The sequence below is a fragment of the Pezoporus wallicus genome, unplaced genomic scaffold, assembly GCF_028554395.1.
Source record: "Pezoporus wallicus isolate ANWC-B61680 ecotype Strahan unplaced genomic scaffold, APGP_CSIRO_Pwel_v1 contig_8473, whole genome shotgun sequence".
Classification (NCBI taxonomy): Eukaryota; Metazoa; Chordata; class Aves; order Psittaciformes; family Psittacidae; genus Pezoporus; species Pezoporus wallicus.
The window spans coordinates 1919754-1937074 of record NW_026635907.1 but is presented as its reverse complement, the minus strand read 5'-3'; the positions used below and the strand labels follow the sequence as shown (position 1 = coordinate 1937074).

At 41.4% G+C, this 17321-nt stretch overlaps 1 protein-coding gene across 2 annotated transcripts; it reads right to left on the bottom strand.

The window, feature by feature from the left end:
- Positions 1–435: 435 nt before the first annotated feature.
- On the bottom strand, positions 436–15210 carry LOC130593435 (urea transporter 2-like). 2 transcript variants are annotated; one of them, XM_057398583.1, is made up of 10 exons: positions 15065–15172; positions 9448–9617; positions 8338–8500; positions 7428–7617; positions 5827–5955; positions 4755–4947; positions 3097–3244; positions 2335–2469; positions 1334–1383; positions 436–664 (listed from the first exon to the last, which is right to left on the bottom strand). In XM_057398583.1, exons 2-10 carry the CDS (start codon positions 9532–9534, stop codon positions 488–490), a joined length of 1272 nt encoding a protein of 423 aa, XP_057254566.1. In that variant the 5' UTR covers positions 9535–9617; positions 15065–15172; the 3' UTR covers positions 436–487. The 2 variants fall into 2 exon arrangements, with proteins under 2 accessions (XP_057254566.1, XP_057254565.1); XM_057398582.1 differs by lacking the exon at positions 9448–9617 and having other exon boundaries at positions 15065–15210.
- Positions 15211–17321: the final 2111 nt, after the last annotated feature.

The window sequence follows — 17321 nt, the reverse complement described above, 5'->3', positions numbered from 1 at the left end:
GAGATCCTCCAAGTAGAATTTTTCACTACCTATTTTCTGCTTAGCAAAGGATACTCTTTATTCCACTTATCTGCTACTAAGAAGCTTTCTAAGACATACCTGATTGCTGTCATAAACTGATTTTAGCCATTAATTAAATGCTGAGAGATACTTTGCTCTTTATTGCTTTGTGTCTGATTGCTATGACTCAGATTTCATAAACCCATTTTTCTTTTGAATTTCTATCAATTCCCCACTGCTTAAAATTCAAGTATGTGCTTTTAAATCATTACAGATTAGTCTTGGGAAAGGCTCTTCCAGCACAGCACAGTCCCTTACATACTAAGGATAAAACGAATGCAGTGGAAAAAGTCTCTCTACTCAGAAGGGGGTGATTCTTTTTAGTCTTTTGATTTTTTAGCAAGCAAATTACTTTTTTTTTTTTTTTTTTTTGGGGAAACACGTTGTACTCTTGCCTTAAAATCTGCAAAGTATCTCTCTTGGGTTTTCATACATTACAACAAGATCTCTGATGTTTCTTCATCTTCAGGTAATAAACTCGATTGGCTTCTGGATAGGTGACTTTGGAGAGTGGCAGCTTGTAGATGGCAGAGTTGTTTGTGGTTATTAACAGGAAGGTCAGTGCAGACAAGCAAAAAGCCCAGGTTCCTGATGGTACCCCAAACTGCAAAGAAAAATAAAAACCATCTATTTACTGTGTGTGCGTCTTTCATTTGATCCGTCAAACCTTGAACAAAACTCAGAGCCAGGTAGCTTGGAAAAAAGCTTTCTCAAGGAATTTTTGACTTGGTTTTGCATGGGATCTCTTCCCTGGGGAGACAATATTTCTCCATGGGATCTTGACACTGTGCATTAACCTGCAACATCTACCAGCTGTGGTGAGAAGGCTGCTTTCTCTTTGTGCATCTGCAGTGGTCTTGGATGGAGTTAATATTGGAGCATATACCAGAGACATTCAGCTTTTCCCTGGGCAATTGTACTGGATGCCTTTTTGCACATGGGCAGAGCAATTAAACCAAATTTGAGGTTTCTTTACACATGTGGAGGGCCCTTTTCTCAATCACCTCAGGCACAAATGATATGTAATTATCTTGGAGGTGTTGTGGGCTGAGCCATTCAAGTTCATAGAAGTTCCAAGGAGAAAAGTTGTAAGTGGCCTGTATCAGTGAGAAACACACCAAAGCCATGGGCAGATGGTGTCCCCTCTCTTGGATTAATTCTGCCTTTAACTCAGTGGTTCTCCATGTCTTGGTGTTCTGCCTGACAAGTCAGGAAAATACACTGTGTTCAAATCTATTGTTGGGAGCAAGGCCTCAGCTGTTACATTACTTACCACAGACAACATGTTAGTTACTGCTGCTCCCAGGTAGGCACTGAAGAGCGCTGTGAAAAGGAATAGGGTAGTTCCTGGTGAGTTCAGATTCTCATGGAGTAGAGCAGCAAAGACAAACATCTCTCACACTACCTTAGGTAGCTCAACCATGTCTATGACCATACCTGGGGATAAGCCCCCTCTTAAAAGCTCTTACCTTTGCACTGTGCCTCCCTCAACCTGAAGCTCAAGGAAAGGGCAAAACAAAAGAACTGGAGTGATGACAAATGTGACTATAAAAACAGAGGCTTTTGAAAAATGCACTGACGTGGAAAGTGTGTAGCTTGTTAGATTGGGTTAAATAGGAAAATAACCATTCCACCCCCATCTCTCCTGCTTCTAGGGCTAGAAGGTGGGTCAATGAAATACAAAGCTAATCTTTTTTATATGAGCACTGAATGAGCAATAGTTTCATTCCCAGCTCACTGTGATATTGAAATTTCATATGAAATTGCCTTATAAATAGTTTTTCAATCATTCTCTGTTGCCTAACTCATGGCTTTGGTATCTATTTCACAAGACTGGGAAACTTTATTGTCTAACTACACATGCAGGCTGATCTTGAGCTCCAGTTTTCTCAAAGTTTAGGTATGTTCTCCTCCAAAGAAGGAATTTAAGCTGCTAGCTATGCCTCGAAAAAACAATACAATTCATCCAGCAATGTTGAACAAACACAATCAATGCCTCAAAATTAAGCATCTAATTTCAAAGACCTTATTTAATCAGCATCTACTGATTGCATCTCTCATTTTAAACACAACTCTTGGCTGGAAGAGAAAGCACTGCTTTTATTTTGTCACGGTACATTAGAGCAAAGGCTCCACCATCTGACTCCATCATTCATCAGTCTTCCCTAACTCCATCTGCCTGTCTTGAGGTGGTCCCCAGGCTTCATCCCCCCTCTTGTATAAGTGCATCTTTTAAGGAAATAGGGCAGTAGAGAATATCCATAGGGTACGTACCACAGGCAATTGCCAGCAAATGTGTCTGCCACGTGAAAGCGTAGAACATGCCTCCAATGGCAATGCATGAAAGGGAGCTGTTGTAGCCCCACAGGCCAGAGCAGATTTTGCTAAAAGGTGTTGCTAAGCTCAGTGCTGGAAAATAAATCAAAGATGTGTCATTCCTTGGCCAAAGAGATAAAAGATGCTGAAAAATGGCATGAATCCAGCTTTTTAAGGGCTCTAGCCAGCATACATACATGAAGTTCCCATTAGTAGTTTTGTTGCTAAGTCTAAGACTAAAGACACTTTAATCTAATACAATCAGGACAGCATTTCCCAGGTGATACTGACCTGAATTTGGCTATGCAATTTCAGAATATACATGAGTGAATGAGTGTACATGTGAACCTTAAATGTATCCTTAAAGCCTGCACATTCAGATTTATGGCAATCATTTTTAGTAAGCTGCTCCTAAACCTGTCAGTATATATCCAGAAATGAAGTATTTCACGATAAAAATTAATTTTAGCCAAAAATATGCTTCTTTAGTCTGAAGATTTCCTCCATCAGTAAGTCCACCAATTTTCAGCCACCAAATGTTATGAAGGTTTCCACCATCATAAAATGAGGTAGGGAGTGGGGAAATCAATCAGAAGAATTCTTAAGACAGAAGCTTATGTGTATTTTTTTTCAAGCAGGAACATTTGTGACTGTATCGTTGTGGTTCATCTTTTATTCTCCATGCTTTTATAAAATCAGTGACACATGTCAAATTCTTACCTGCCAGCATCCCCACTGCTGATCCAACTGCTGCATGCAGACAAGTAAGAGGAGAAGAGATAAATAAAGCAATCAGGAAGATTCCCCCAGTCCAGGGGTTGTCACAACCATAAACCTGACCCACTCCAACTGGAATGGATTGCAGGAGCTGCAGAAATGAAAAAAAAAAAAAAAATTAGGAAAAAAGTGAGCTCCTTATTGGCTTAATTATTTTTTTTTTTAATATTTATTTTTCTTGGCCAGGTTCATGTTGGATGCAGTCTGGCTTTATGGACTGTAAGTGGAAAGTTTGGACATTGCTCAGGAGGCAGCAGGGCATTTCCATAGGGTTTCCCCCTTGAATGAAAACGAGTCGTGCCTTGCTCCCTATCCATAAGCTCCTCTGCCAGGTTTTTTGCTCTAATATCAAAGGTAAATGTCTTTTGTGAAAGGGTTTGCTCATCACTTTTATGCATGCTGCTGGCTTTGACGCTTTTTGCCTGCTGTGAATCTAGGAAATGGAAGCGCTCAGGGAGATGATGCCTTTGAGAAGACACTCTTCTCAAGATGGAGGGTGATCAGGAGTTGGAACAGGAAATGGTGGAATCACCAGAATCCCTGGGAAGTATTCAAAAAACTGTGTAAATGAGGCCCTTAGTGACATGGTTTAGTGGTGGCCTCGGTAAAGGTGCTGGGGTAAAGGTTGGACTCAATGATGTTAAAGATCTTTTACAACCTACTTAATTCTATGATTTCTCTGAGTGGGGAGATCCAAAGGTAAAATGGCCAATAATGACTTGGCTAGAGTTAGAAGACTTCACTCAGGTTAGGCTACGTACCTGATCTACATATATACCTGAAACTCTGTTGGGACTCACTGGGAATATGAATGGGAGTTGCTGGGTTGATGGGACAGAGCTCAACTTGTTCACTTCTTAGCAATGGTTTCAAGACACTTTTCTTCAAAATGTCAGTGTGGAACAGTCTGCTTCATCATGGTAAACGTTCTTTGAGAAATGTCACTTGTGGGGATTGACATTTAGTGTCAATTAACTTCCTTTTCTTTATCACTCCCTGGGAACACCTCAAAATAATCTGCTGAGCCATGGAGGAAAGCTATTACTCTAGTATCTATATTGTTTATGAAGAGTAAAATGTTCCTTTGGAAAAATCCTACTTGAATATTAACTTAAAATATGTGAACGTGTGCCTGCACCCAAGTTTGTAATCATTCTTCCATAGAAATATCTGCTTCCTAGTTTCTAATCAGAAAGATGAAATTTTAAAAACACACCACTCTGTACATGGAAAACTAAAATTAATCTGTGAGTTAACTGGTAGTCTCAGCAAACCTTAGCTATGGGGTGCTGATCAGTGTATACACAGTAATGGGTAATTAGATTCTGCAGCCTCTTTGAAAATCATAATATATATATTTAGATGTAATTGCAAATGAAAGGTGACAGAAATGAAACATTCTCATTTTCAGGATATCAAGAATGCCAATTCCTAAAGTAAACCTTTATTGGGTTTATAATATTATTATTATTTGGGTAATAGCTATCTTATAAATGCAATTTTGTATTGGCAGGCCATACTGTAGCAATATAAAGCAAGATAATACCATTCTGTAGTGGTTTCTTTGTAAATGGAGGAGGATGTTATATTTGACATCTTACCATTGGCAGTTCAGCATCTGTCCAAGTGATGTTTGGTGTTGCTGTTGCAGGCTGAATGACAATTGTAGGGAAGAAGAGGTTATGTGGTCCTGATGCAGCCAGGTAGAGAGTCAAGGCCAAGTTGAAAGGCAAGGTGAGAACAGGCAGATCCCACTTAGAGAAGACTGACCCTAAAGCACTGGTGAAAACAGGGCTGAAAGAAGAACATATGGTCTTACTAGGAGCTTTTCAGCTAGGCAAAAATCCCAACTTCAACAAAAAACAAAAAACAAACCAAACCCAAACAAAAACCACCATGCAGGAAATTCACTTTATTTTGTTTTTTTTTTTAAGCTGTTTAATTTCTTCTATCTTTCTGATAAAATCAGAGGTATTCTGGGGTCATTCAGTAAATTAATTTCCTACCCTTCCCCATGCAATTATCAATGTGCAGGTTTCAGTGGTGTTATTTAATATATGGGGTGAATTTGGTGCAATATTTACTTATTGCACCAAATACATATTACGTATATATGCTATGAATGTGGAGAGTTTGGTGACCATGAAGGAGACAAGATCCTCTACTCTTGTGCGAGATCCAGTGATTTAATGAAATTATTCCTAGCTCAGTTGCAGTGTTTACTTTTTTTTTCTATAGCACTTGGAGTAGACTGAATTTAGGACACCCAAGCCAGGTCTGAGTGAACGGTGTGTCCTTATTGAAGTTTATGGATCAAAAAGAAAGGCTCACATCAAAGTTATGCTAAATCTCCCCTGTTAAAATAATGTTCCTCTTGAAATAAAAATGAATGGGCTCATCACAATAGCATGGCTAACATTTAGGGCATTGGATTACACACAATCAGCCATCAATTTTCCTTTTCCCCATTGGGTTTATTTGTGATTATGTGGTGTTTTCTTTGTTTCCTGGTTATATTTGATTTTAACATAATGCTACAGATTTAGTAGCACACATCTGCCAGTTTTGTTTCTTTTCCACTGTAGTCTGCATAGTGCTTAAAACCACAACAATTCAGTCACAGTGTGAGGGCTCTGGGGCTGGAGTAAGAAGCAGATGAGTCATGTAACTTACCACATCATGGACACCAGTGTTACAGGCAGCAGAAGCCACCAGTGGTAGTCTCCCTTATCAGAGAAGACAGCCATGAGCAATCCCACCAAGAGCCCATTGTAGCCATACAGGCCTGCTGCTACGGCTGATCTGTGTGAAGGGAACAAGTATCTTAAAATCATATCTTTCACAGATGCTTTGCTCACATCAATCCCTACTCCCAGTTTTCTCATCAAGCCCTCCCTCCCTGGACTGTCTGTAATGAAGATCTGCCAACAGACATAGAATCACAGAATCATAGAATAGTTAGGGTTGGAAAGGACCTTAAGATCATCTAGTTCCAACATCCCTGTCATGGGCAGGGACATCTCACACTAAACCATGTCACCCAAGGCTCTGTCCAACCTGGCCTTGAACACTGCCAGGGATGGAGCATTCACAACTTCCCTGGGCAACCTCAGCACACAGTAAAGAACTTCTTCCTGATATCCAATCTAAACTTCCCCTGTTTAAGTTTTAACCCATTACCTCTTGTCCTATCACTACAGTCCCTAATGAAGAGTCCTTCCTTAGCATCCTTATAGCCCCCTTCAGATACTGGAAGGCTGCTATGAGGTCTCCAACCAGCCTTGTCTTCTGCAGGCTGAACAGCCTCAACTTTCTCAACCTGTCTTCATACAGGAGGTACTCCAGTCCCCTGATCATCCTCGTGGCCCTCCTCTGGACTTGTTCCAGCAGTTCCACGTCCTTTTTATGTTGAGGAACCAGAACTGTACACAATACTCCAAGTGAGGTCTCATGAAGGCAGAGTAGCAGGGCAGGATCACCTCCTTCAACCTGCTGATCATGCTCCTTTTAATGCAGCCCAGGGTACGGTTTCCGGGCTGCGAGCACACACTACCGGCTCATGTTAAATTTCTCATCGACCAACACCCACACGTCCTTCTCCCCAGGGCTGCTCTGAATCTCTTCTCTGCCCAACCTGTAGCTGTGCCTGGGATTGCTCCAACCCAGGTGTAGGACCTTGCACTTGGCAAGGTTAAACTTCATAAAGTTGGCACCAACCCACCTCACAAGCATGTCAAGGTCCTTCTGAATGGCATTCCTTCCCTCCAGGGTATCAACCGAACCACACAGTTTGGCGTCATCGGCAAACTTGCTGAGGGTGCTCTCAATCCCACTGTCCATGTCACTGACAAAGATTTTGAACAAGACCGGTCCCCACACCGATCCCTGGGAAAACCCTCGTTACTGGTCTCCAACTGGACATGGAGCTGTTGACCAGAACTCTTTGTGTGCGACTGTCCAGCCAGTTCTTTATCAACAAAGCAGTCCATCTGTCAAATTGATGTCCTTCCAATTTAGAGACAAGGATGTCATACAACTGAACTTTGATTTCCCATTCTTGATTCCCTTGTCCTGTCAGCAACTACCTTTTCTGCAATTATATCCAGTGTCCTTTTGTACCAGATGCAGCTGATAAGGTAGATTTGTCTGATCCTACAAGACCAGATTATTAGCCAGGAATGCTAGATACGTACTTTTACTCCATGTTGCTTTTTAACACATAAATCAGCACTGAAGTGACAGTCTATATTTGAAAGGGAAAATGATGGACTTACCTATCCTGACCCAGAATAAGTGCTGTTAAAGTGGAGACAACAGTTCCTAAACAGCCTGTGAGTGTCCACCATGGGTTCTGCATCAGGAAGCCAGCAACGATGATGATCCCACTGATGGGATTGTTGATAAACATCACCTGGGATATCGCACGCAGCACCCAGTCAACAAACTGGATCATGAGAGTTTTATCTGTAAAAGATCAAGTTAAATAGTAATAGAAAAAACAAACCAACCAAATATGCAGGTGGTCCTGATTTGGAATTGATTTTTTGAAACTCAGGAAGAGGTTTGGTGGTGGAACTTGGCAGCACAACTGAAGCAATGAATCAACAAGACAGTAAAATCTGACTGGGATTTATTATGGTCTGTAGTGAAATCTTACAGCTGGAAAGCTGAGATGAACTGTATGGTTGCCAGAGTCCCATGTTATAAAGTACCCTGGACCAGATTCATGTGAACCAGCTAATTTATATCTGCGCCTCAGATGGCAAATCATGTGTGTATCCCATTACTGATTTATTAAGGGGACCAAGAACACCTACCTATATGCAATTTAACTTCACAGTGGCATTAGTCTTGACAGAAACTGCTCAGCTGAAAAGACAGGGAGTCTTATGAAGAATGGCAGAACAAAAACTAACCATCCCAGGGTATGTTTTGTGGGATTAAATTTCCTTTGTACATGGCATGTTGGGAGGTAAATATCATCTCAGTCATCCTCAAGATTTAAGCAGTGTGCGTATCTCTACACAAAACTGATTTTTTTCCCCACAAAATGGAAATAAATCAAGGCAGAGGTTGTTTCTGCACTAGTATGACTTGAATCACATTACTGAGAAGTTAGTTATTACTCCTTTGATGTAATTCTTCTTTGGAATCTCCTAATTAGTCACAACAAAGAAGCTTTACCTTTCAGCCAGGCTCCAAATTCCTTCATGTCTCCAGTGAGGTACCCAACACCTCCGCAGAACCTCTTCCCAGCTTTGATCAGTGGATTCTGCTTTACTGGGTTTCTTTCCCCCTTGTTTTCTATCTTGATATCGACACTGTTTTCCATGTTGATATTCCAACCCTTTGTTAAAATTAAATGGGGGAAAAAAAAAAGGCAGTTCATTACAATGCTTTTTACTGTTCCCTGTTTATTCACTCATCATGATTTATTTTGAAGCCAGAAAAAGGAAGGTCCTTACTTTGAACATCTGATTCTCACATCCCTTTTCATGTGCTTTTGGGACCCTTCTCTATCCTTCCAGGCTTCCATGCAGTCATGGATTTGAACACCACAAGAAACCACTGAGCCTTCAGTTAATTGTCTTTTACCTGATTTTAACAGCGTGCTCAGCTACACAATGTGTTCTAGAAATCAAGAAGTTCTTGATTTAAGGGGTGACTTCAAGAAGAGCAAGGTGGCATCAGAGGACAGTGGCTTCACAGGAGCTGAAACTTACCTGTAGATCCAACTCCGTAAAAGTCCACCACATCTAGGAAGCTGCTTCAGTGATTAAGTTTCCTCTGCTGCTTAACGCATATTTCCAGTTTGAATTTATCCATCAGCCACCAATGATAGCTACCTAAAGTTAGGTTTATAGGTCTCTATACTGTCCCTGTTGGGATCACCTTTACCTTTCCCATGAGCATGGTTTAGCTAGAGCGTTTTTCATGGCATCTTACTTCATTATTCGCGTGCATATGTACAATAAATTTTTCTTTACTGAATTGTACTTTCAGCTGTCCCATGTTTAGAAGTACCCAGCACTGATTTAGGAGATTGTAGGCCAAATTCAGAGTGTTTGCTTTCCTCAGATAAATATCATACAGCTGCTCGCTCATTCCCCACCCCAGTCCACAGGGGGATGGGGAGGAGAATTGGGACAAAATACAAAAAAAAAACCATGGGTTGAACTAAGACCAGTTTAATAATTTAAATGAGAGCAAAATATGATATAATAATAGTAGGAAATAAAGAGAGAGAGAGAGAAAGGAAGGAATAAAAAAGTGATGCACAATACAATTGCTCACCACTTGCTGACTGATGCCCAGCCCGACCCGAGCAGCGATCAGACCCTTCTGGGTAACTCCCCCCAGTTTATATACTGGGCATGACATGCTGTGGTGTGGAATACCCCTTTGGCTATTTCAGGTCAGGTGTCCTGCCTCTGCTTCCTCCCAGCTTTCCGTTCACCTCACCACTGGCAGAGCATGAGAGACGGAAAAGTCCTTGATCAGGGTAAGTGTTACTGAACAACAACTAAAACATTGACGTGTTATCAGCATTGTTCTCAGATTAAAGCCTAAACACAGCACTGCACCAGCTACTAGGAAGAAAAATAACTCTATTTCAGCCAAAACCAGGACAACTGGCCATTGTTCTTTAGCTTAAGACAAGGTAGGTGACCACATGTAAATAAGAAATCCTCAGGGACTAAATAAAAGACTCTTATTATATTTAGCAGGCACTATATCAAGACTTAAACAAGGTAGGGGAGCATTATAGGCTAAACAGAGGTGTCTAGGGCTAACTAAGGTGTTTAGGAAATCCGCACAAGGCTGGCAGAGACAGGATCCCCTATGAGAGTCACGTCCTTTGGATTAGGAGCTGCTGGAATACCTTTTGGCAACTCATGAAGGTCTACACAGCTTAATTCAGGCACATGGATGACAGACTTTCACCAGCTATAAATACTGAATTTTAAAAACCATGTCCTATAGCCAATTTATTATTTGTCTGAAGACCAATTCTCAATATGAAACCAGAAAATTTAAACCAGCCAAACCTTTCTCTGGAATGTACTGTTTCCTGAAGAGTAGGTCTAATTCTTAGTAATTGTCAAGACAAAGGATACATGTGACAAGGTGTGTTGTTGAGTGAATACAAAAACAGAGCTGCTTCAGGTCTCACTGGTGAGTAGCAGCTTGTTCAAGAATTCAGTTTTGGAGTTAATAGTCTAAATAGGATGACACAAACTATACATTAGGGACTGTAGTGATAGGACAAGGGGTAACAGGTTAAAACTTAAACAGGGGAAGTTCAGATTGGATATAAGGAAGAAGTTCTTTATTGTAAGGGTGGTGAGGCACTGGAATGGGTTGCCCAGGGAAGCTGTGAATGCTCCATCCCTGGCAGTGTTCAAGGCCAGGTTGGACAGAGCCTTGGGTGATATGGTTTAGTGTGAGGTGTTCCTGCCCATGGCAGGGGGGTTGGAACTTGATGATCCTAAGGTCCTTTCCAATCCTAACTATTCTATGATTCTATGATTCTAATTATTGGAATTAGTCCTTGACTTGCTTCCAACTTCAGTAAAAGCTTTTTTGGCAGCTGGGAAAGAGAATCCATACTTCAGAAATGCAGGTGCTGAGTACTCAAGCTAAAGCAGCCTCAGCCCTGGGCATTACACTTGCAGATCCAAAATTGTCATAAAGCAGCTCTGAGTCCACATGGGGGAATGATTGGTTATTGTACATCCTGGCTGGTTTCTTACTGTATGTTATCAGGGTCTGATGGTGATGTTTCAGGAAAGAGTAAGTATTTGCACAAATTATAAATACACATTTTCTGCTGCCTGCAAGGGTTCAGCTAGTGCAAGGGTAGGTTCCACTGAAAGAGGTAGAAGACAGGACCAGTACTTGGAGGACTGTTGAATTTGACTTTGTGTAGGACACAAAAGCAAAAGGAGCTTAACTAAAGGAAAAAAAAAAAAAGGATGAAAGTGTTGTTAGGGACGGTGTCTCTGTGCTGGAAGGCTTTTTTCTGCTCAGTTATAATTCATTACCTTGATTCATTAACCTTCAATTTTCTCATATTTTATTTTGAAATAATGGAATAAGTGAATTTGATGCACTTTCAGTTAAATCAAAATTTCCAGTCAAGATAAGTACTCTTCATTTTTCGTGAAAATGCATTTACATTTTCAATTTAAAGAATCTTTATACGACTTCTTAGGCTTTCTCTGTTGCTGATCCATAAAGTCAAGGGCTCTTGCACTTGCTGAGTGATGCTGTGTGTCCTGTGCTAGCATGCCCAGTATGTTTCCCCTGCCTGCTGATTGAGGAGCTGTTTGCACTGCAGGACTCTTCAGTGTGGGATGTAATGGGCATGTAAAGAAATATTGGAGTCACCACCTGGTCCATTTGCACAGTGGAAAGGAAAACTGGTCAAGTTGGAGGCCTTAATTCATCAAAACTTGATGAATTGCCTTGGTGTGGAAAGGTGTTTAAGTGCATACTTCAGGCAGTCCTGCATGGTGCAAATTTGAGAGCACAGAACTCCTTTGCTCTGGGTATTCATTGGAAGAAATTAAGTTGTCTTGATGCAACTGGGACAGCAAAAAGACCAGGTGACCAGGTAAATCACTTCCACCAACCTGGTTTGAACTTTACCCTCCATCAAGGCTGTGCTAATGCCCTGTGTGTATGCTCTTACAGAATACTCAAAATTACAGCGGTTGTGGGGTAATCATGGTTACCTCCTTGCCAGTAGCATGGGTCATGTTCATTATGTCTCTGTTTATCACGTAATGTATGCCTCCAGAAAGAGACATCTCACATGAAATTCAGTTCATCTTTCCTATCAACTCATGTATGGTAAGGGGAAATGAAATACCGATTGAACACTCTTACCACCTGCAGAACAGCCCTATACATAATGGGTAGGCCAAGAGCACCTTTGGTTTCTGATGAGACCTTTATGACACTGTAATAGACCCTGATCCAGCCCTATTGGCTTCACGACCACCCTGACTCACATCCCAGTGCTGCAAGAGGTCTGCCTCTGGTGTGTGGAGGTTGAACTATTGCCACAGTCCTGAGGCTTGTCCCATCCATCCACAAACACAGAGCATGGAGGGTTTGTGTTACTTCTACTTAGCTGCCCAAAGAAAGTATAAAGAAGTATTTCTTACCCATGGAAGCTGTGGTTGCCTTACTCCTGGAAGTGTTCAAGACCAGGTTGGAGGAGGCTTGGAGGAACCTGGTCTAGTGGAAGGTGTTCCTGCTCGTGGCAGGATGACTTTTAAGGTCCCTTCCCACCCAAACCAGTCCATGACTGTATGATTCTAAGTACTGCACCACTTAGAAACTGGCAGCAAAATAGAATATTTTGAGCAGTTTTAATAATTTTTGATACTGTAAGAAGCAGTAGCTTCATATATGCTGAGATTAATGATCTGCTAACACATTACCTTGTTTAGGCAGTAGACAATAGCAACTGTTTAAGAACAGGTTGCCCAGGGGGGGTGTGGAGTCTCCTACATTGGAGATATTCAAGGCCCGCCTGGACAAGTTCCTGTGTGATGTACTCTAGGTTACCCTGCTCTTGCAGGAGGGTTGGACTAGATGATCTTTTGAGGTCCCTTCCAACCCTTAGGATTCTGTGATTCTGTGATTCTGTAAAGGACAGAAGACAAAAGATTCCTCATCGCAGAATAATGGAGATGTTCAGAGAATTTTAAGACAGTGATGTCTGTACTGTAATTGAAGCTGAAGTGTGCATGTTCTGCATAAAGGCCAGAGTAGAGCAGGTCTTCTGAAGGCCTGCTGTTGAAATTAAGTTGACACACAGTTTTCAGTCAAAGGGGGCTTCTTTTTTTTTGTCTCTTACTGCATGAAGAAAGGAAATGGAAACATTGTGAAACGACTGTTCTGTTGGAATAGATTGCTTAGCTTCTGCAGGGGTCAGGATTTTTAACTTTAGTTTTTAGTCCTTATTTCTATTTGCCTGGGAAAGCATTTCTTTTTTATCTCAGATTCTTAACTAAAGCTGTGTTAAGACACACAGCTTGAAGTGCAATGCCTAACCTCATGTATGTTCTGAAAAGGTGTTCCATGGGTCTGGTAGGAAATGCAATGCCAGCGTGTAACTGGTGTGATGAAGGAGCAGCAGTGTGTCTGAATGTGGTTTTCATCTCTGTGGTACAAGGACTGATTTGTGCTCTGCTGCAAGTGCAGAGGAGCTACTTAAAACTATTTTCCCATGGTGGAAAAGTGACAGCTAGACATGGATCACTGCTGCTTTTCTCCAGTAATTCCAGATATTTGCTGCCTTCAGTTGTCTAGTTATCTTTGTGCTGTTGGATAATATCTCCCTGGCATCCTCACATAAGCAAGAAGGAAAGTTTTGCAGCTAAAAGTATCTGAGTGCTTTTGTATCAGCTATGAAATGGAACCTGTGAGAATAGAAAAGATAAAAAAGATGTTTTTATTTCATGAAAACAAAAACATCCCAGGACCAAGAAGCTAATCTATTGTTTTTTTTTAATCATCTTTTCAGAGTTAATGAATGTTCCTGTAGCAAAGCACTGGTGTTATGCAACTTCATGTCTCTTTAAATCAATTTCTCTTCCACTTGCGTACACTTCTTCCATGTCAAGCCATACCTACGGAATCTCAGTAATGCCTATTAAAACTGCGTCTCAGTAATGCCTCGTTAGAGCTGCAGCGAGGCAGACTCTGTGCTGGTGCTGCAACATCTGGCCTGCAACTACTCTTTTATTCACCTGATGAAGTAGAGATAAGCCCTGTCACACGCTTGTAATGTGGTATTCATGATAAGAGCAGTGCTGTGCTTGCAGCTTGGAAAGGAATAGAGGCTTTGATTTGGCTAATTGCTTTAATACTCCTAGGTAAGAAATAGTTAATTCCAAGCTGATGCCTGTGTTTTTAAGAGTTGGGCTTTTATCTCTGAAAATGCAGCAAAATTATCTAGTATGTTCTTTCTAGAATTTTACTCTCTCCCTGATAAAATTAATGTTATTCTGTAAATCAAGGGGATTTAAGTTATTGTGTGGCATTTGTTTCTCCAAGGAACTGCTACTGCACGATTACAGTCATTGAATCATACATTCTCTGAATTGTTGCTGTGAAGCACGCAGGCAGCCAGCTCTCTGTGCAGAATGTTTTTAGAGGAATTCCTGCATCCAAGTACAATCAGAGGAAAGGGCCAGATTCTTAGCATAGCCCTTGTAACATTACCAGTGGTTTAGCAAAGCTTGCAAGTGTAATATTGTGTTATGTATAGGAACACACACCTGTACAAGCACACTCCCCAAAACAGAGAGATTCTAATGCAGCTGAACCTCACTGAAAAAAACAAAAAGGTAGTTTAAGTTTTCCCATAGAAGAGACATTTCAAAGCATTAGTTCAAAAGAAAGCTTATCCCTCAGATTCAAATAATCATTAAGCCCATTCGCAATTCAATTTTCAGAGATCTGTCTCTCGGGGACAAAGAAATCCAGACACACTATCACATTAACTCTACATTATTACTATCTGGGCATTTTTAATTTTGCAGACTAGAAAAGCAGTAAAAGGAGATGTTAAAGAGTTACAAGTTCGTTGTGTTGGTTTTTTTTTTAATTTTTTTTTAATTCTTTTATTAATTCTTTTCTTAGAGATTCAGCAAACTGGGCTAAGCCCTACTAATAAATCCTCACCCTGCTAGAAAATTCTCAGTAACTGGAATCCTTGTGACATTCCCCCACCTCTTTAGTGAATGCCTTGAGCCTTAGCTGCTCTTGCTCAGGAGGACTTCTCAAATGCTGTTTGTTAGGCATTTTATGGGAGAAGAAAGATTCAGGTGAGTCAGTAAGAGAGTGCACTTTCATTGCTGTACATTAAAAGGAACTAAGAGAATGCTCTTACCTCTCTGATGAGCTCAGGGGTAGCAGTTGCTTTGCTGGCTAGGACAGAAGACAAGCTAGGCAAAGAGAGTGGGGGAAAGAAAATGCCCCACCAGCTTATATAGGCTAGCATGGCTCCTGTCCTGATATTACTAATTAGTTTGTTTCTCCTCCCACTCAGTGAGCTCCGAGAAAAAATTAAGAAAGTTCCCTCTCAAATTCTCCACCTTTCCTCTTGCTCTGTCCTTGGTGTCTTGCCAGCAGCCTCTCCAGAAGTACTGTTCCCTGCTGCTATTTTTTTGTTGTTGTTAATTCGCCTTTAACTTTGTCCTTTCTCCTCCTCTACCACTTAAAAAGGCTCAAGGCTTCAAAGTGGACTCTTGGTATACCTGAGCTCAACCTCTCCAGTGTTATTCTTCTTATCCAAGACAGCTCAGGATCCTTCCTTCTCAAAACACTGACCTGGGAGTGTGCATCACAGTGTGACATGTTCAGCAACCGGTCAGGTTGTCCCATTTCTAGGTAGTTTTTCGAGGCACTATTCTGTTATCACACTGGGACGAAGGACCTGGTGATCTTCTACTGTTTAGTTGTTTTTTATCAGCTATTTGAGAAATTCAAGGGGATTTTTCCTTCTTTTTTTTTAACCTGCCCACCTTGGCTTGCTGGAGAAATTTGGAATATTCAATGTGTGGCATATATGAGAGGCTTGTAAGATTGTGAAATCACTGGGAAAGGCAGAAAAGAGGATGGAAAGGAAAGTCTTGAGTGAATTATGGGAAAAAGTACAAAGGAAAAGCTAGTAAGCTTAAGGAACAAGTTAGGCTATCCAAACCACAGTTTAATTCCCTTTAGGAGTCTTTTACAGTGATGGCTTAAAGAAGCAAACCCACAAATTCATCCAAGAGCTGGAGTGAATGATTTGTTGCTGAACCAGAACCAATCTAGTTTTATGAATTCGCTTCCTTCAGCCCTTTGGAAACAGCCTCATCATCTATGTGAGCTGAAATGATGTTATTCTCACTATGTTTATTCCCAGGGTGCCTCTCTTTTGATGGAGGTGTTTTTAACAAAAGACTGGATAATTTTTTTCCCCTAAGAGCATAGTATCTGATAGCGACTGTGAGCTTGGCATTGCTGATAAGCAAGGCTCGTGAAGTCATAGAATCACAGACTGGTTTGAGTTGGAAAGGACCTTAAGATCATCTAGTTCCAACTCCCTGCCAAGGGAAGGAACACCTCCCACTACACCAAGTTGCTCAAGGCCCTGTCCAATCTGGCCTTACCAGCTGTTGTGAGTGAACCAGACACTGCCATCCACTTAGTTTGCACCCAGTAGTACATGTTACAAGAAATTTGCAGGGGAGGCTGCTTCACTCCAGTGCAGTAATTTTTTTTTCTTTTTACTATTCATTTCTTCTGGGGCTTCCTGTGCTTTCTCATTGGTAAAATGAATCTTTGCATCCCAAAAGAAGAGACACACATTGGGTAATTTGTTTGGGAGATACACATAGGGAATCTGATCAGATTGAGTTTCAGGCTTCGCATCTCTCATGTTTCAGGGGTGCTCAGGGCATTTTAAGCAGCATCTTTTCTGCTCTGTGTAAAAGGGATGCTGTGCAGGGGGCTGGCAGGATTCACTGTCAGGTAGTGTTACTTTCATTCATTGAGCAGTGGGGTGGCTCTTTCCTTGGGGAAGCAGATTCAGGACCCCCCTTTCAGATTCTGGCTCTTTAACATTGACAAGTTGGAAAGGAGTCACAGAAAAGCCACTGGCTTGAAGTGATGGATGTCTTGGAGCGATGTTTTTTTTAGATTACCAGAGCTGGTTAATAATTAACAGGGTCAGAGTCTGCTGACACCTACGTGGTAATGAGGTCCTTGGCAGCAGCCTGCTCTGTAAGTTAGAGGCAGAGCAGTGATGCTCTCCACTGCCATGTGGTGGGTTCCCTGGATCCTAGGTGCAGCCAGCTATGGGGAGGGTTTCACTACTGCAACTACTGTCTTATGGAATCCCTGTGTTTCCTACAATCACCTTTTGAAAAGGACTGGGCCAGGTCCCAGACTGAGTGCTGCAGTCTGTTGCAGGAACTCCCGCTCATGGCTGTGTACCTTAGATCGCCAAAGCACTCCTGGTGGCCCAAGGACTGAAATTCTCTACAGGATTGGTGCAGAAAGGCATAAATGATAGAAATGCTTCCAGGTGTAATTCAATCCGTGTCAAGTCAGATGCGCATCACTAATCTGTGCTGGGCACACAAGAACATAGGTATCTTCTT